Raw genomic sequence first — 20,962 nt, 5'->3', positions numbered from 1 at the left:
TCCTGCTCTTTGTAAAAATATTCACCCGTATTCATAAGGCGCGGGTAGCGGCTGTTTAACCACTGACTAGCGGCGTCATCGTCTATAATGATCACGTGGAAAGCGATAGCCACCGCTAAGTCAGCGCTTGGCATTCAGCGGTCGTGTTTAGGGCCTAGTCGCCCCGAGCGATTAAGAAGTCGACTAAAGGCCCGTTCACACACTTGTGACCAAGTAAGACCGAGAGAGACCAGACCGATTTTTAAGCCACTTCCAATCTCTTAGGACCAGCTCCGCTGGCAGCTGCAACGCAATCGGTCCTAAGAAGTCGCAAAAGGCTTCAAAACCGGTCTGGTCTCTCTGAGTCTTACTTGGTCGCAAGAGTGTGAACGGCGCTTAACAAATCTTAGCCATGGGGTAGGGCTAGTTTAGCCGGTGTTTAGCGGGTGACTAGCGGCTCAGCGCCATGGCCGACTCGTATCACCGCTGACCGCCAGCGCTAACGAAGCACTTACTGTCCCGGAACGCTGGCGGACACACCCAGAAATAAATGGAGGAGAAAATGTGCAAACAGCCACCTTCGACGGTCAGAGATGCCGCTAAAAAGATCTCAACAAGGCGCTGGACGATGAACAAAAAAAGAATTTAGGGGCGCTTTTGCATTTGTTTATGGCGCTGGCAATGCGGCTGCCGTGTTTCTTCCTTGCGTTTTGCAACTTCTTAGTTGTAAACCTTTCTCTCGGAGAGTTAGACTCTCATTGTAACTTTTTTTTCCTGATAAACACTTAAATATTAGTTTTTATGCGATGAAATACCCGTTTTCGCAGCAGGTTTTAAGAACGCGTAAGCGTGACCTATCTTTTTATGTCACTTTCGCTTGTTAGTTCTGACTAGATAGTCACCCGCTCACTTTGCGCTCGTGAATACCGCAGAACTAGTCGATCCTTAGTCGCAGAATGTTTTTCTTAGTTCGCGACTACTTAGACGCGATACTAACTTTAAAACAGCGCTAGTTAATCACGACTGGTGAATACGGCTGATTGTTTTTACATTTTTAAAATTTCCATCTTAGAAATTAAATAAAAACTACACCCCTGGTCGAAAAAAAGAAGCGCAGTTTCTTTTTCCGTTCCAGTAAAAATGTAATGAGTTCCCATGTCAGTTCCACCTATGCAAAATGGAACGGCGCCGTTCCTTTGTTACTCCCAAAAGAAACGGGTTGCAGTAACACCTTTTCGTTTAACACTTTAAATAAGCCATTGTGCACAGTGCATTAAAACATAATACAATGGTGTTCTTAGGTGGTGCATTTATTATATTTAAATTTCGTGAGTGTAAGCTTCACAAGATCATGCAAGAGAAAAAAAAGTTTGCGCGGGCGGAAAACAAAAGACAAACCGTCTGGTTGATTCTGATACTCCACACACAAAGATTGGCTGGGCTGGATCTGCTATGAACTTCAGTCGCACTCCTCTTGCATCACACAAAAGCCACGTTCTGCAGCCATGATATCTACATTATCTACGCACACGCTTCAACAATGTTCTCAGCACCTTCGCTATATACATGCTTCGAATATGGCTGCCGATAGTGTTTATTTGACCAATGTGACCTGCAAACAAGGAAGAAACACTCGTCAAGCAGTGAGTGAGTGAGTGATTAAGTGATTTATTTGCACTTAAATTGGTGCGCACACGGTGGCGTGTCGGCCAAAGCAGATAGGTAAAAACCCTTACGCCTGTGCGCCGGCCAGTCTGCCGCCGTGTGCGTTGGGAGTTATAGTACTACCCCAGCTTTAGAAACGTTAAAATTATGATGGCAGTGATGATGGAGGTGGTGGTGATGACGATGATGTTGTTGATGACGGTGGCGATGGTGAGGATTATGACTCAAGAGGAAGAGGGGGTGAAGGGGTGAGGGAGTGAACATCGTGATGATGGCAGCAGACGCAAAGGCATTCGTCTCGCAAATACCTTGCAATGAGCTAATGGGATGGTCAAAATTTTCTAATGGCGGCAGGCAGCAGGGATTCGCTCTGACGAACAGTCCTGCCTCGAAAAGTTCGAGCTGACCTGATCTTCTATCGAGGCCTAGGGCGGCCGATAGGCGAGTCCCCGAAAGAGATCCGTCGAGCAATCGGCACAGCACGCGGACTCGAGAAATCCTTCGTCTCTGATCGAGGGGCCGCCAGCCAAGGGTTCTGAGCCGTGTGTGGTGCGACACGTCGGTCGTGCCAGGGCACCAGGCGCAGATTTTGCGGGTTGCGCGGCGCTGCACACTCTCCAGTCTCTCGATTAGGTGTTGCTGAGAGGGAGACCAAACCGCAGAGCAGTATTCCAATGAAGGCAGGACTAAGGATTTATATAGCGCCTGCAGGACCGCCGGCCCACCTGGCCTTGCGACGCGGGTGATGAAGCCACGCGTCCTGCGGGACTTCGAGATAACACCGGCAATATGTCCGGAAAAATCCAAGTTTTGAGAAAACGTGACACCCAAGATGGACAGGTGGTCTGATGCGGGTAATGGAGTGCCTTCAAGAGTATCTACAGGGCTTGTCTGTTTTATTTGCAGTTTGAGAAACGTATCACGGAACTTTTGGATTCGCTCAGGCTTAAGTGTTGTCTTGAAATCCATCTCTCTATATCTTCTAGATAGTTTTGCAAGTGACGTGCGTCAGACTGGAACGAAATTGTCGTCGCGATCGATGTATCGTCTGCGTTTTGCACTAGGATACACTTGACGTTGCGTGGCATGCCGTTCATGTATACGAGAAAGAGCGTCGGAGCGAAGACAGAGCCCTGCGGCATTCCTGATGAAATGACCCTTTCTGTAGACCGTGCCCCACAGCACACAACTTGTTGGCTGCGATTCTGCAGAAAGCTTGATATCCAGGTGAATAGAAAACCGTGTATGCCTGCGTGTGTGAGCTTCTCAAGCAGAAGGTTAATGTCGAGCGTATCGAACGCATTGCTTAGGTCAAGTTGGATTAGATCTTTCATGGATCGATTATTCATGTGATCACTGATAAAATGGGTAATATTTGCCAATGCTGATCTGCAGCTGCGACCTCTTCGAAAGCCGTACTGACTGTTGGAGAGATAGCCGGATTCTTCAAGGTGGTTGAGAAGCTGGCCGTTAACTATCCGTTGAAATGTTCGACAGACAATCGAGGTGATTGACACAGGACGGTAATGTTTTAGTTATACAAGGACAGGCAGTGTTTGCTGACTCTGACACAGGACGGTAGTGTTTTGGTTATACAAGGACAGGCAGTGTTTGCTGACTGTCCTTTGTGTAATGTATTATCAGTGTGAGCGCGGCTTTAGGGTGCTCCATCAGGAACAAGATTATTGCCGCTCGCGGTGCCATATTTGAATAGCACCTTTAACCCGGCGGTTTGCTTCTGGTTTCCTCCCGCGCATATAAAATGACCAGATTTTCTTTTCATTTGATCCACTTTTTCCCAGAAACCTACATTCACAAAATTTGGGCGTGATGAATGCACCACCCCAAAAACATTGTTGTGCAAAGTTTCACTACACTGCGTTCATTGGCTTATTTAGACCATTTATTTTGACGACCGAATAGCGCACTTGAACTCCCCGCAGAAGTGTTTCAGAAACGCCCATGATCGCGCGAACACCATTCTAAGAAGTATTTAGATAATAGCGAAAATTAACGCTTTGTATCTTTATACCTCCCTGAAGATTTCAGAATAATTTCTACGCTGTCTGAAAGGGCGACTGGTACAATTGCCTGAAGTTACCAACCGAACATTTTGTAGCAACTCGAGACTGAGGAATACGAATGTTTACACCAAGAAAAGAAACTCAAAATGTTTAACATACACCAGTTCACTTGCGCCCTTACCTTCTGTTTGTCACCATCCGAATCGTTTCCTTCGCTACGCGTGTGACGCCATTGGAGTAACGTAGAGAGTTGAGGTGGCTGGTACTTAGAAGACCTACCTAAAACAGCGCACAAGCACAGGAGGAAGAAAATAAAACACTGGAAAAGACGCCGACTCCCAATTTATGTATTGTGAAAAAAAAAAAAAGCAGCAAGCTTCAGACACGAAGCCCCACGCGCACCCACAAGGTAAAAGAAAGGAGAAAAACGGATGCATTACGGAGTTGCGGTAGAAAAGGAGGAAACAAAGGTCTGTCCTTGTGAAAACCTCAACAAGCACGAGCCTTGTTGCTTGGTAGTGCTTGTTGGGGTTTTGGTGTCCCTGGTATGGAAGTGGAAGGGGATTCACAAAGACAGACCTCATTTACAGAGGGAGCGCCCAGTGGGTGTTCCGTACCTTCATAAAGTTTTCCACAATTTAAAAACAAGTTGCCAGCAGGTACGAGGTCCCGGTGGTGCTTTCTGCTCCCTACAAGATAGCCAACATCTGTTCTAAAGTGGGTTCCGTTATTGACAATCACTCAACATCACGGAGCCAGAAGCTTCACAAGCACCAGTTTGTTGCCTGCTCAGAGGGTTTTGTGCACGGGATCCCCCTAACATGTGGCGGTTGTTATAGTGGACAGACTGGACGATGTCCTAATGACTGACTCCGTGAACATTTTTATTCACTTCACACCACCGTGCGAGGCCTCCTGCCCTTGGTAACTGAACAAAGGCTCACCACACAGAAGCTCACTGGACAAGCGCTCACCTCATTTTGTTTGCTACCCGGGCGAAACACGGGTTAGGATAAAGTGCATGCAGACGCGATGGACATTTTTCCATTTTTAGGAGAAGCTGTTATCCCATTCCATGCAAATGTGTCAACAGATAAGCCATAACAAGCAGAGAAGCAACGATAGGGGACCAAAATTTAGGTCACCGAAACTGAGTGGAGCTGATAAGATCAAGCTTGCTTGACTCAAGTTATGCCGGAGAACCCCTGTAGTTGTGCCATGCCCAAGAAACGTTTTGAACCGAAGTTTTTGGACCCGAAGTGTGACCGAAGAAGCAAAGTTACCCTTCGGTGAACTCGCTTTTTCAATGTGCTTATGTTACCCTAAACGTGCAGATGAAGGTTAGGCACAGTGTACCTTCATTACTAATGCATGGGTTTCCTTAGGGTTCAGGGTAATATTTAAAGTGAATGGCTAGGAAAATTAAATTCTTTCTGTCATTGTGCGTCGTAAACGCATTTAAAATCAGCGATTACCTCAGGGTGATGGGAAAGGAAAGCTGAAGGAAAACTGTAATATACAAACCATTGAGTGGCGAATTTTTTAAAAATATTTTAAAAGAACGGGAATCGGGCATTTTGGACAAGTACAAGACAGGTGACCAATTTAGAAAGCTGTGTGGGATTTTGGATATTCTGGTGTTCCTTCCACCATAGCTTGTGCCCGAAGGACTAACCTACACCAGGGAAAAGTCTACCGGTGCCATCGGCGACCTGCTAGACTACTTCGATTGCACAAATGTCAACGGCCCGTTCCGTTATGCTTCTGCTCGTTCTGTGGCGGCACCCAAAGCGAATTCTTCCCTTCGCCTGACTGTGCATGGACGGCGACCAGAGTTTCGCCCGGAGCGGTGGGATATGTATGACGCCACTCTTCAAGATAAAAACCGAACGAACACCTGCGAAGGATGGAATACCGGGTTCCAGAAGCTTGTCGGCTACGCCCATCCAAGCGTCTGGAGGCTAATTGAATGCCTACAGCAAAATCAGGCGCTTGTTACCACGGCATTGACACAATCCCGGAGAGGTGAACCCTCAGAGGAGCGGGTGGGAAAAACCACTCTGAGCCTGAAGAATCGTCTGAAAGTTTTTTTTCGAGGGGTTCCAGGTATATCGAGATCTACAAAGACTGCTGGACCTAGTAAGGAACTGCATTCGCTTCTAACCAATGAATAAATAAACTTGTTTCTACTATAATCAACAAACCATGCGTCTGTCAGATTTAATTTATCGTTGTATTTTAGTGTGGCACGCATGCACCTAAGTTGCCCGCACTCGTGTTAAGACCAACATAAAGTTTTCTTCTGGTGAGCTTTTCTCCGGGTCTGGGGAGAAGTGGGTGAGCTTTTTCCAAGATTCCCTGCCCTTACACTGCCTCACCTGTCAGTGCTCACCAACTTTCTCGAACACAACAATATTAGGGCGATATCGAGATCGGCAAACTAGAGAAATTTTAGAATCCCACCACATCCAAAAATAAGGTTAGCAGTCTGTGAGTCACCATTCACTATCATTGAGTGACAAGGAGGTAGACTTCCTAGCCAGCGCATACAAGTGATCTTATCCGGCCTGTACTTTATGGAAATGTCTTTTTTTTCTGTTTTTCCTGTTGTTTTTCTTTCTTTCTTTAATCTCCTCTTTTTCGTCGTGACCTTATGTCTTTGTTTTCTTTTTTCTACTAGAACTTAGTAATGAATCCGTTTTTCTTCTTCTTTTTACCTTGTGGGTGCTCCAGGGCTTTCTGTCATGAAGCCTCCTCTTTTTCTTCCTTTCACAATACATAAGTTGGGAGTCGGCGTTCTTTCCTGTCTTCTATTTTTGTCTTCCTGTGCTTGCGTGCTGTTTTAGGTATGACGTCATTGGACTCTTTCTGAACGGCTTGTGTTCACAGGGGCGAAATACAAATGTGTGTGTGTGTGTGTGGGGGGGGGGGGGGGGGGGCAAAACCGTATATGTAGAGAGTTTGACCATTTACTGGGAAGCATAGGAGACAAATGAGGAGGTACCATTGGCCGAAAGCGGGCTCGGCGTGTTCCAGGGCGTCTTCACGAATTCGAATGTGGCCAACCCGGAGACGGAAAAATACTCTGGCGATGGCCGCGAGAAACAAACTTAATAAGTGCGTCGGAGGAACTCTTGGTGACTGAAAATATGGTACCAGCGATCTTTCAATCACGGTCATCCAAAATCATGGTGGAAGAACACGACTACCGGAACGATCGACATAATCCGTACGCCAGGCGCCGAGGGCCGGGAGCTGTCGTTCGAGCGGTCACACTCTGTTCGAGCAAACAGAATTCAAGCGGTACCTTCATTTCTTACATCTTTCAGCTTTTTCATGATGAAAACATCACGCGTACTCTATTTTCAACCATAAAGGGTTACTACAACTAACTCTTGCGCGCTTATTAAAGCGATTAAAGCTGTTTCTCGCTACTACCACTAGGGGATACTATCGCCTTCTGGTTGACCAACAGAGCATGCCAAGCCCCTTTTCTGCGTCTGGTGCACGCCCTGGCTCTGACCGCGCTTGGCCCGCGCCTCCCAGTTACCAAGCTTTCTGTATATACGACTCTGGGGAGGGGGGGGCTGCGGAAGGGCGACCTTTAGAGGTGTCTTTGTTTTATTAAAGTGAGCATACGCCATCTTTGATTAGAAAGAAATATGACATTCGTCTTGGCGAAACCGCGATTATCTTCATCCATGATGTCACATCCGTTCGTGATGTCACGTCCGTTCGTGACGCCATATCTGCCCTTAACGTAACATCTTTTTGCCGCGAAATATTTGGCGCAGCAGCCACTAGTTGGCGCGAATTTTTCAGAAGGGCCTATTGTTCGGGTATAGAGAAGGGCGTGGGCAGACCATTTATATCACCTACAATTTGTGTCCCCTCTTTTTTGTTTGTAATCTCCTCTCACTTTCTTTCAAACAATCATGCAGAAATATTCCACTCTGCACGCTATCAAACGAGATGGCTGCGCGATGGGCTCACTGAGTTGCTCCGAGCAACGGCTGCTCATTAGTGGCATTTTACGCCTCGCGCACCCAGACGTGCCTCTCCCAATTAACACCGGAGGCGGGACGGTGGTCCCTCCGATGAATCCCCAGTTTTATCGTGTGTCCTCACCCTTTTTTTTTTTTTTTGCCTTCGCTAATCTTTTGTTTTCGGATGTGTTTTCGACTAAGCCGGTGAAGCGGTAAGCGTGCCCGTATTATCACTCGCGATAATTCAGGTGTTCCGGAGGGTATCCTACATCATATATTGCGCAATTTTGGAGCTTCTTTTATACGACATCTCGAATTAGAGAGGTGGACTATATATGCTTTACGTGTAAAGTCAAAGCTCGTCAGCTACCTGCGCGAGAGAGATGAGTGTACCGAGCACCAACTATAGTAGAGTGCTCGTAGCGAATCTTGCTGTGTAAAACGAGCCGAAAAAGCCGGCGCCTGCACATAGAAAGCTCAAACTGCCACCGAATGTGGATTGAAATAGTAGGTTTAAACCTTGTGAATTTTTAGGACGTAGTTGTAATCCTTTAAAAAGTAAGACCAACAAATATTTGTGAATGTTATTTTTTTAAGTTTTCTTTTGTTTATGCTTTAGAATTCAGTCTGACCTATTTGCGAAAAACCACACCTTAACGGAATATCACACAAAGCACTTCAGTGACAGGGTGCTGGAGGGTTTCTCTGCGTTTTTGAACATTGCCGTAGAACTCCAGAAAGAGGCTTTAAGTTCTCGACTGTTATACATGCTTAAAGTAAGCGAGGAACGTGAGGAAAGTGCAGAAGAATGTAGAGAGACAGGACAGACGCTGAACTCACAATTCAATATTTCATCCAGAAGAAACTAAGAAAGAAGATCAAATAAAACCAACAGGCACGTGCTCATGACACGAGAACTCTAGGGCGCGGGGCAATGGCTTTAGAGCATCGAAGTGTTTAAAAACAAAACTTAATTTTCAGATAGAGTAACAGAAGCATGGCTCACACAGTGCTCCCCCAGACCTTGTATAATTTACGCCTCCTATATTTCTCTGGAGAGTTTTTCCTTATATCGTCCTATGATAGTGGTGCTGACCAACATGGTTTTCACTGCAGACATGTTGATAGGATTATCTTTGGATATCCCCAAAGAATCTTCTAACCATGTTTACCTCACTGTTCCACATCTCAGACTATAATATATTGTTTATTGGCACAAATAAAGGCTTTATGATGGTGATGATGATAATGATGATGATGATGACACGTATATGTGTGCCTTTATCATGTCTACAGACAGTTTTTGTAAGACCATTGTGACAATATCGCCATACAAGAAAGAAACACGTCCCATACAGTCTTCAGACTGCCTTTTGTATAATGCATTAGCCTTGTGATTGCAGCTTTAGGTTCTTCAAGAGATCCGATTGGTAGACTCCTGACGTCAACAGTGTGCATCAGGTGCTTCAATTGGTCCCCGTGTGAAATATTTTCCCACGGTGTTAAGAAAATATTCCAGACCAGGCAATCTAACACTGTGGATCAAGATTACCATTGCCGACGTTCTATACTTGAGTTTAGCCTTAGGTACTACAAGCGCAGTCAACGCTACAAGCTCATCGGACACTCATCAACCAGCATCAAAAGCCCAGCATCACGGTGTGTGTTATCACTTTCTGTATCTGCTATCACTGACTCAATCAAGGGCAGTGAATGCCCCTTTCCTCGCGCTTTTTAAAGGCTCGTCCGTAATTGCACGTATTTGGGCCTTCGACTGCGCGAGTTTCCAAGAAAAGGAAACAACAAAATACTTTCGTGATAATCTTCCAGAAGGTGGTATAATATACTTAGAGTTCTGTGTTTTCGGTTTCTATTTTTTCAAAATTCGGCGTACTTTTTTCGGTGTTTATTTTAAATTTCAATTTTCGGTTTTTTTTTTCGGTGTATATTTATGCCCACAAAAGTTTATCGGCTTTTTTCGGTGAATATAAAATGAAGACCAACGGACACCAGATCAGATAATCCGTGTAGCTCTGATATTTGTGATATCTCAAAGAAGGACGCCACAGATACATTGAAAAAGAAATGGACACTTTATTTGGCAAATGTGGGCAACTGTAAAAGAAAATGAAAAAACCTGAGAAGCACAAACAAGTCATATATGAAGCCTATGTCCAAAAACATAGAACTTCACCTTCTGTACATCAGGATTACGTTATCTTATTATAGTACACACACATGTATAGTACGTTCCCAGGTTCTCCTCGCTGATCCGCACTCTTTCTTTCCTATTATTATGGCCCTATGCTTCGAGAACGCCCTCTCAACACTAATACTGGACACTGGCAGGCTAAGGAGATGAAGCGCTGCCTGAGCCGAAATCGGCCAATCAACCAATTGTGACCGCCAAAAAAGAGACACGGTGCGACTTTTTGAAGCTCAACACAATATGCAGAGCTTGCATCAAGTCAGTCTTCCTTACAACGAGTTTGAAAACACGCTCGTACATGGCGAAGGTATGGGGCATTTCGGACTTCACGCTCCGATCGATGATGTGCACATTAAACCAAAACGTCATGATGGCACCCGTGTATCCCATACCTTCGGACACGTTCCGATAGACACTGTGGTTCTGCTTTTTCGCCACGGCTCTGTGGTACAACTGGAAGGTCAAAGTGACCTTTTCCGGTTAAAACTAAATAAAAAAAAAAATGGATTCGACGTACTTTTATTGGTTTTTATCGGTTTAAAAAAAATGCAGAACCTAAAAACTGACCTTTTTCGGTTAAAACCGAATTTCCGAAAATGGATTCGGCGTACTTTTATCGGTTTTTATCGGTTTAAACCGAAAACTCCGAACCCTAAATATACTCCGTTTCACACAAAGTCCGACCGTAGCCAACGCTACTATCCGCAATGGCGCCGAATCAAGAAGCGCCAAAAATTGCATCGTCATGGCGCTAGTCGTCTTTGTCTGTTTGCTTTACACCAAGACAGTATTTTCAAACAAGCCCGTTTTTTCCACACCAGGTGTGGGCACCGCGCCTGCGCAGAAGCCAAACTCCGGAGGATTGAAGCGTCTGCACATGCGCAGTACCAACAGCAGCGCCACAACACTGGCGTGACGTCACTGATCAGTGACGTCTTGCTTCAGACCAACTCAACTCGAGTTGAGTTGGTCTGAAACACATGGTTAAACCGATCCTGCACACGCAGAAAACAAGCGCAGCATCACGACGCATTCACTGCGTGTGCACGTTTAGGCGATGATAGAAAATGCTCAAAGACCACGAGCGCCGTGACGATGCACTTTTGGACTTTTTTGATTGGCTCCGTCGAATCGTAGCGTTGTCTGCGGTATTAGGGTGTTTTAGCAGGTCGCTTCCACACGAACGGTTCGCCCTCGAACGCATCCGCGACGCCACTGCGCATGCGCGCGCGAGTCGTTCGGGGAGTCGGGAGCAGGGTGTAAGATAGACAGGTGGGGAAACGAGAGCCAAATGAGTGACCGCATTGTGTCCCCCTCGGTTTTCTCTTTTTCTGTGGCGCCATCTATGTGGAGCACCGCGAACTCTCACTGCAGGTCGGCGAACGGTGGCGACCGGCTAAACTGACGGAGATGGTTTTTTGTGGATTTTTAATGAAAGACTATCGTGCTCTCGGTTTATTTTGCGCAGTCTCCCATAAAGTTCCACGCAAATCCAATTCCGATTTTTCTCCTCTCGCCACAGCGCCATCTGTCGCAAGTCAGGGGTACCCGCAAGCAGACGAGTACACAATCCGGTCACGGCGTTGCGGTAGGCTTCTATGGGCCGTTTCTCCACCTGCCTATCTTACACCCTGGTCGGGAGGCTCTTCTCGTTCGTTTCTCCCATTCCGGCCGCTGGAGTCGTCACCGCAACGCAGCCAGCAACCGTTCACAACTCGTGTGAAAAAAAAAAAAAAGATGGCGGTCGGTTTGGCGATTGACTTCGCCGACTCAGTCGAGCGTTAGGCTTAGGACAGCGGGAGGCGATTTTTCATCCTGTTACTCTGCTTCGCTCGAGAGTCTGAACCAAATCATTTCGAGGACTGCTTAGAACGCTAAGCGATTGTGAATGCTGTAAACTGCGCATGCTAGTAAATATTTGCGATCTGCGGGCAGTCTAGCTGCCGTGGCGACCGCGAGCGGACGAAATGATTTGGTTCGATTGCACACAACGTCAACGATCGTTAGAGTTCAAGATGACGGAGACACACCACATACCTTTACGCTCGTTCAGATACTTATTACTCTATCTAGCTTCGCAGTTCTTGAAATTCCGACCGGCAAATGATACATCCGCCGTCTTGTTTACATCAGGCGTACGCCGGACACACGAGCCGTCACGGACTTACACGTTGCAGAATGTTTCACATGTTTACTAGAAGATGGCGCCACCATTAAACACTATCATCATCATCGTTTACACGATTGCGCCAGTATCCCGATTTGCTAAAATATGTGAAATTTCACGTACGGTTTCACGGAACGGACCAGCTGCACCGTTCGTGATTTCGGAACCGTGTGCTTGAAAAACGACTCGCTAAAACTCCCTATTAACTTAAGGTGAAGCGAAGTTTAGTTAACCTTCCCTCTGTAGACTTTCAAGGCGTCGCTCAAAACCTGGCATGATTCTTTCGATTTCCTGCTTCAAGAGCTGTGCGGAGCGCAAGTTCGTCTGCTTCTTTTGCGGAGGTTGTGGTGACGTCAGAAAGACGCCGAGTTCTGATTGGCTCCGATTGGAAGGATAGTGAGTAGACCGCAAGGCATATAGCATTGAGGTCTACCCACTGTCCTTCAGTCGGAGCCAATCGGAGCTCGACGTCTTTCTGACGTCAACGCAACTTCCAGCAAAAGAAGCGGACGAACTTGCCCGCCGCGGAGTTCGGGATTCCGTGTTTTCCGATAAATCCGAAATAATATTAAAACGAAACAAAAAAACGAAGTGGTAAATTTTTTATTAGTCAGATTTATTTGAAAAAATCAAAATTTCCAGGTCCCAGGGACAAAAAACAACAACAACATTTTATAAAAAAAAAAATTACAAGAGCACATACTCAGTGGACGTGAAGAAATGCCACTTCAGCTTTCCTTTGAAATTTCAAACTACTGAAAAAAAAATTGTAGAGCCCATCCACTTTATTTGAAGATGGAGGCCCAGCGAAGCTGCTACCTTTACGCCAACTTTACGACAACTATACGGCATTTATATCAAGTCCAAAGGGCAACTAAGAACGTCGCTATAGGAAAGGGCTACGTAGAGACAAGGGAACACAGCCATTGGTTGGTAGCTATGTTAAGTTTCACAACGACGTTACAGCTAATTGCTATATTGATTGATTAAAGTCCTTTAATAACAAGGATGGCTCAAGGCCGCAGTGGGGAACCCCCACTGCGGCCTTGCAGCCTGCCTGCGGCCTGCGTGACCTGCAATAGAGGTCACGTGTAGGTCGTCGATACGTTTTTGGCCCTGTGCGAAGGCAGGACAGTACTTCATGAGATGCCAAAGATCTGCGCGACACCGTTGGAGACAATGGCTGCATTTTGGTAGTGTGGCTGATACAGGTGGTGACTGCCACTTACTGACTATGAGCGGTGTTCAGGCCGAGTTTGCGATGTCTTTATTTATAAAAAAAACTTCTTGCTGCCTAGAAAGTCCTCAGGTGGCAGGCGTCTGTGGTGTAGACTCCACAAGACGCTGTTTTCTAGCGGTCTTGATGGAGGTACGAATACATTGCATGGAAACTATATGCCTGTTCTGGGGCCATTCGTTGGGTCCAGGTGATAGGGTGTCTGGAGTGTTGGATTGTCGGGGCGCGGGGTGGGGCGTAAGTGTGGTCCGTCCCGCGTGCCTGTACGGCTGCTGCTGCATGCACCGCAGCATTACCCCCGTCATGCGCTGTATGTCCTGGGGTCCACAGTATGTTTACCTTGAGTCCAAAATTCTTGAGGCATCTGTAGTCTTTTGCTATTTTAATTCGCTGTGGCGTCTTCCGTGGCGGAGGAGGATAGTTCCTGCACTGCTGTGAAGGAGTCTGTTAAGAGGCTATATTGGTGTCGGAAAGTCGCGTCTCTGTCAGTGAAGGCTGTGTGCTGTACGTCCTCCAATGCTCCCCAAAAGGTGAGGAGTTCCACATGGAGTACAGTGCAATGTGGGAAAGCGCATGAAAGCTGTTCTTCTATAGGAGGGTCGGTGTCGCAGATCTAGTCTATGCTGACTATACAGACGTTGATAACGTTTTAAAGACACATATGCATACATAGAAGCGATGACGTTTTTCAATCCACGGTGGTGTAAGATCTAAACCCAACTTTTTGAGGCACACTTCGACGATAGTTTTTTTCCGATTGAGCCCAAGTCTCTTTATCAGCATCGCGGAAGCGAAAGAAAAAAATGTTAGATCGTCACTTTTTGCCTTCAGCCCCGTCCCAGCGCACTCTTAGCTGACATAAGTCGGTGACCGTAGATATTAACAAGGGATCAGGACCTCACTTTCTAATTATCCCAAGGAAGACTGACTCACGGGGCTTGCCCCCTCCTTTTATTAGTGCTTGCCACGACCAATCGGAGCGAAGGAGCACCGTTTAAACGGGAATTTTTTTGTTAACATCCAAGGACGCATTTTTTTTTCCAGATCCTAGCACATAACAGCTTCGCTGTAATAGGGATTTGTCTTTTAGCTTGTCAAGATTCCTTTCCGACGATGGGTCGTGGCACCCGGGCTTTATTTATTTTGTTTTCAAATTTTAAATCTTTGGAACAGTAAAATTAACTCAGAATTTCGGAGAATCGGAAATATAACAAAAAAAAAAAAAAAAAAACACTGGTAAAGCCAACATTCTTAGTAAAAAATTACCTAGATTTATTTAAGATAAATAAATTTTGGAAACACGGAATCCTAGCTTTGACCAGACGCAGCCGACGCAACGCAGTGATGGGACCAATCAAGAAACGTCAAAAGCGCGAGTAACTTGACTTTTTTTGCAATTGGTTCAACGATGATTGAAACTCGTACCCAAGCATGACGAATGTCATGACGGTGTGGATTTGGAGCTATCTGCTTGGTGCCATCAGCTCTACGAGCTGATGGGACCGAGAAACCTGAGTCTTGCGCGCTCGCGTTCGTAGCGCGAGCACTTCTTCGCTTCACCGTGTGGTTATCTTGTATAGCGCTATACGATACAGACTCAAGGTGAACCAAAGTGCAGCCCGTTTTTTCTGAAGTACTACGTGCTTTATTTTGCTTCGCAGATAATCCGGCAGCAGTTTCCGCAGCTGACCACAAGGAGGCTGGGCACCAGGGGTCAGTCCCGCTACCACTACTACGGCATCGCAATCAAGGAAGCGTCACTTTACTTCGAATCATCGTATTCCAGAAGCTCGGGCTGTGGGTGAGCCCTTTTACCTACGATACGCGGACTGAAACCGGAGAGATTGACTTTTGTACTCCATTTCACTTTAGAGGCTGGTTAACACTGCCCTATTTTCTTACGTTAAGTTACGTTACGTATAATTCACCGAAACATTCGAGTCTTGAATGTCGCGTGTCATGCTTTCTCCTTGAGATGGTAGCCTCGCTTAATATGAAGCACAAAGGTCCCGTTTAATTGAACGTAATTTCGTAAGGTAACTTAACGCAAGAAAATGGGGCAGTGTGAATGAACCTTAAGCCCGATTGCAGCCGACGCTAGCATCCCATGGATCCCAGAGTCAGATCCTACAGTCGGCAGTGGTCAGGCCTATTGCAAAAAGGAGTATAGACCGCTTTCGTATTACGGTAGCCACGTTAAAATACGACGTACTTGGGTTGGGGGGACGAAATTTAAATAGTGTAAGCGTGACTATTATAACAGAAATGTATAGCCGAGAAAAAGAAAAGAAAAAGTAGAACTATTGGCAGGAACCTCTTGAGTTCTATCATTTTCCAACAGGCAAACGATTTGATTTACTATTTTTTCCAAACTCAGCCACGTCAGAATTCAATATGGCGGCCTACACGAAAATTAAAAAAAAAGGTCTATAGGCTGCTTTTGAAAGACTGCCCTCTATTGGCAGCAGTGGAATCCCTACACCATGGCCAACGTTACTAAAACACTCAGTTGAGAAAGTGGCCCCAATTTGTCTCCGAGCACCGAGCTAATGACGAACACAACGCCACCATTTCTGCCGCAGCGGCCACTCGAGGAACCGCACGCGACTTCTATTTTGGCTTTAAGCACAGATACAGCGGGGTGCCACCCCCGTCTCCCCGGCGGACGCGCCGCGTCAAACTACCGAAGTTAAAATGCACCTACACTCTCAAGAAAAAAGGGTGTCAAAAGGTGTATCGTTACACCCTTTGTCCCATATAATACACCCCCAAACTTTAATTCGACGTGCAGCGCCCTATAGTCGAACAGACGGCCCCAAATTTTACGAGGGGCTTGATAGCCGTGTGGTACAACATTTTATATAGCTAAAGTACGTATCAAAGTCCACATAAAGAAAACACCGAGTTTTTACAGTGGGGCCAAGAAAACCCCGATTATTTTTTTTGTTGCCAATAAAACGTACATTAGCTATTTTAATAAGTTGTACCACACGGCTATCAAGTTCCTCGTAAACTTTCAGGCCGTCTGTTTGACTGTAGGGCGCAGTACGTCGATTTGAAGTTTGGGGGTGTATTATATGGGACAAAAGGTGTAAGTATACACCTTTTGACACCCTTTTTTCTTGAGAGTGTAGGTCAGGACGTGCTACCTGAAAGGCCCGCTGAGGCATGGTTGTATAAAAACAATATTAATTGTTCCTCAAAGCCTTGCGAACTAAAGATGATAAAAACATCACGCGCCCATCATTTGGTACTAAACTCCAATAAATTTCATACAAGAAGAGTCTTTTCCGTTTGTTTTTACGCAAAAACAGGCTTTCAAAAAGCTCAAGGTGACCACAGTACAGACAAACGATAAAGAGTGGCGCTGTTGTCGCATTTAGCTCGGTCTCGGTGGACGCCAGCGACCCAGGTTTCGACGGCGAGTTTCCCAACTGAGTGTTTTAGTAACGTTGACCATGGCGGACTAAAACCGCAACGCAACGGCACACTTAATACGTTGGGTTAGAGAAGAAGAAAAAAAAAAAAAACACACCCACAGAAAAAAAAAAGTGATGAGCGCAGTGGCGTTGCACTTTCGACGATGTTTGATTGTCTCGTCGGCTCCTAGCGCTCGCCAGGCTCCGACGTTCGCTATCTTACGGAATGGCTTGCAGGTTTCACGATGACAGTTGTTCCGCCATTGTGCAGTGGGTCCAACACTCTAAGAATCGGCACATGACTTTCGAGGGGGGTCTATAGGCGCCCGAAAGCCGGGCTGCTACGAAATGTGCATGTAAAGTCTTAAAATAGTGCAAACATTTTTAATGCGCACAACGAAGATAAAATGAACAAATGATTATGGCGATCCTTTCTTTTTTTTTTTTTTTTTCATCCGAGCATTTTTGAAACGTTATAGTTCCCATTCTACTGCTCCAGAGCCACACATAGAGAGAGTTTGGTCAATGGGAGGAGTGGGTAGATCCAGGGCTTGCACCAGACGAAGAAAGAGGGCTTGAAATGCTCTCTTAGCCAACCAGAAGCCGAAAAGAATCTTCTAGCGGTGGTAACGAGACACTGTTTTAATCATAGATATGTGGTTTTAATAAGCGCATAAGAAGCGCGTGAGAGTTAAATCTAGTAACCCTTCCTGGTTGAAAATAGGGTGCACGTGATGTTTCGATTACGATCACGCAGAAAGATGTAACAAATGAATGTGCCGCTCGAACTCTGTTTTGCTTGAACAGAGTGTGACCGCTCGGACGACAGATTTCCGGCGCTCGGCGCCTGGCATACGGATCACGTTGGTAGTTACACTAGTCGCTCCCTTCCTGCGCGATTCTGGATGACCGTGATTGAAACATCACGTGCACCATACTTTCAGTCACCAAGAGTTACTCCGAGGAACTTATTAATTTTATTTCTCGCGACAACCGCCAGGGTATTATTTCAGGCTTCTGGTTGGTCACATTTGAACACGCCCAGCATGCTTTCGGCCAATGGCGTCTACTCATTTGACTCCTATGCTTCCCAATGAATGGCCAAACTCTCTGTATAAACCCTAGTGAAAAAGCCATTTGTATGAAAAGCTTTTTGTGGCCAATAAATTTATATGAATTATACAAGATATATACGAACAAGCATGAACCATAAAATAACTAAATAAGAACTACATAAGGACATATAAGAACCATATAAGAAAGTTAAAAGAAACTGCTGTTAAGTTTCTTATGTGGTTTTTATATGTTTTTTTATATATCTTATATAGTTCTTATATGGTTCTTTTATGGCTCTTTTGCGGTTCTTATATGTTCTTACACATCTTGTATGGTTCATATGTGTTTATTGGACACAGAAATTTCTCATACAAATGAGATTTTTCGATAGGGCACGACTCCGTTTTCCTCCCCTTATACGCGCCGCCATCTTTGTCTACTCGGCTGTGGAACGCATCTTGAGCATGCAAGGAAGATAGGTTTTTCGAAATATCTAGGCGCCACGCATGTTTCCAAATCTTAGGACTCGATAATTCTGTCCGAGTGATATGCGTCATAAACAGGTGTATTGCTGGAACACAATACGGGAAATATTAATCAAAATCTTTACTCTAATAAGCATGGGGTGAGCTGGGGAAATATGCTCGCAAGTAAAATTACTGTTTCTCAGCCCCCCCCCCCCCCCTTTTTACTGGTCCAGAGTTGCGGCAAAATGAGAGAAAAAAAAACGTACGATGGGAATTATATATATTAAGGTACTTTCTCCATAACAGTGGAGTCAAAAATATTAACTAAGCAATAAAGAGCACTTACATTTGTTCAAAAGTAAAAAAAAAAAAAAAAAAATACCCCGAGATTGAGCACAGTAAATTATGTATTACCATGCACATAAATATATTTTTTAATGAAGATGATGGTCTTTAAGTCCTTTGAGAACAATAAGCTTTGTGTGACGCTTCTTTTAACCAAAAGGCCAGCGGTTAGAATATGCTGCTTCGTTTTCTCTTATGGAAGCTAAAAGCAATACAGAACTACTTCCCATGTGGTATATTTGTTCAAACATTACGCTTTCTATATAAAACAACAAGTATAAACCTTTATGTATATAAACCTAAAACCATAATGTTGGTATACATTGGTATGAAAATTATAGGACCATTGCAGATAGTTCTTAGTATTTTTGCAATAAAACATTTCTTGCAGAATAGCGTTAGTTGTCGTACCTCGAGCTCATTAAAGTAGTTCAGGTGAGATAATGATAATGAGTTATATAAGGGCACTTTTACACAGGGCGTGGAATCGGTCATTATTTCGGCTCGGTTCGGGTTTGAGTTCAGTAATTTCGCATTTTGCTTATGCTCGGCTCCAGTTAAGTGACGTATTAGAATTATCGGTTAGGTAATCGGTTTCAGTAAGAGCGAACCGGTTCACACCGGTTTATAACTCAACCTTAAACTGCGGCCACCCGTGCATATACTGCATTAGGCAAAAAGAACAAACAGTACACAGCTTCCAGTGGTTACGAAAACAAAAGTGCATTAAACTCGGCGTCATCTTTATTAACGTGCAGCACTGCAATGAAAGTGGCCAGCAGAAACCCTGCAGCGGAAACGAGGGGAGCAGTGCAAGTAGATGCTGAATTTCGTTTTGGGATCCTGACTTTTTGATTGTAAACAGCAGAGTAGGCAAATCCTGTGGTCACACGAGCGCTCGAAAACAGCACCAAACTACTAAAATGTGAGGTCATCAACCAGCACGCACAGCGCTTGGAAACTACCCGTATCGAATGGCGGAGTTGAAAACAAGAGGCAGGAAAGGATATAATAAAGATATTGAAGACAAAAAAAAAAGAAACCGCATGTTGTAATCGAAAAAAACAAAACACAAATATATATATATATATATATATATATATATATATATATATATATATAGACCAGGGACTTGCTTTACCTATGACAATTATAACGTGTACTGCGGCCAAAACACACTATCGATACTGGAACAGAAAAACCCATACGTAGCCGTCCGTATCGAGTTTCACGTTCAGAACGAGAAGTCATCCAGAGACACGTGAGTGACATGTTACAGCAAAATATAATTGAAGAATCCGCAAGTCCCTGGTCTTCTCCCGTAGTGCTTGTGAAAAAGAAAGATGGCACATGGCGTTTTTGTGTTGACTACAGACGACTCAACAAAATTACCAAAAAAGATGTTTATCCCCTTCCCCGAATCGATGACGCCCTTGATACGCTACATGACGCCAACTATTTTTCGTCGATTGACATGCGCTCGGGCTACTGGCAAATTAGCGTTGACGAAAAAGATCGAGAAAAGACAGCGTTCGTAACACCGGATGGACTTTACCAGTTTCGAGTCATGCCTTTTGGCTTATGCAATGCTCCTGCAACTTTCGAACGTATGATGGACTCGCTACTACGCAGGTTGCGCTGGACAACATGTCTGTGTTACCTGGATGACGTTGTCGTATTTTCGTCCACTTTTTCCGAACATCTATCTCGATTGACAACTGTTTTAGAATGCTTCCGAAACGCCGGCCTTCAACTCAACTCTAAAAAGTGCCTTTTTGGTACACGAGAAATCAAAATTCTTGGACATGTCGTCAGCCGTCACGGAATATCACCAGACCCAGAGAAACTCCGCGCTGTTACCGACTTTCCACGCCCCGCAACAGTTAAGGCACTCCGTTCATTCCTTGGACTCTGTTCATATTTCCGACGATTTATTCGCGGATTTGCTGCCATTTCTGCGCCTTTAAACTCTCTCCTCAAAAAAGATCGACCGTTCGTATGGTCCCAAGATCAAGAGGATGCATTCGCAACACTGAAGACCGCATTGACCACCAAGCCAGTCTTGTCACATTTTCACCCTGCTCTTGATATCGAACTTCACACCGATGCTAGCGGTTATGGACTTGGTGCGGTACTGATGCAAAAGCAAGACGCTCACGAACAAGTCATCGCATATGCAAGCCGAACTTTGTCCAACGCAGAGATGAATTACACAATCACTGAAAAAGAATGCCTTGCCGTAATTTGGGCAGTCAGCAAGTTTAGACCTTATATATTTGGGCGTCCGTTTAAAGTGGTTACTGACCACCACGCTCTGTGCTGGTTATCAAACTTGAAAGATCCTTCTGGACGTCTGGGACGATGGGCACTGAAACTTCAAGAATACGACGTCTCCATATTCTATAAGT

General features: G+C 45.1%; 1 protein-coding gene across 1 annotated transcript in view; it reads left to right on the top strand.

The window, feature by feature from the left end:
- The window catches only part of LOC8026166 (transcription factor RFX4-like), a 194,897-nt gene that overhangs the window by 83,445 nt on the left and 90,490 nt on the right, over window positions 1–20,962 (top strand). The window contains exon 4 of the mRNA XM_042289559.1: window positions 14,929–15,068. Coding sequence (XP_042145493.1) covers window positions 14,929–15,068 — 140 coding nt within the window. The remainder of the gene's footprint in view (window positions 1–14,928; window positions 15,069–20,962) is intronic.

This window comes from Ixodes scapularis, unplaced genomic scaffold (assembly GCF_016920785.2).
Source record: "Ixodes scapularis isolate PalLabHiFi unplaced genomic scaffold, ASM1692078v2 PGA_scaffold12__126_contigs__length_90152505, whole genome shotgun sequence".
NCBI lineage: Eukaryota > Metazoa > Arthropoda > Arachnida > Ixodida > Ixodidae > Ixodes > Ixodes scapularis.
Note: the sequence above shows the minus strand (reverse complement) of the source record. Positions and strands in the feature narration are given on the sequence as shown.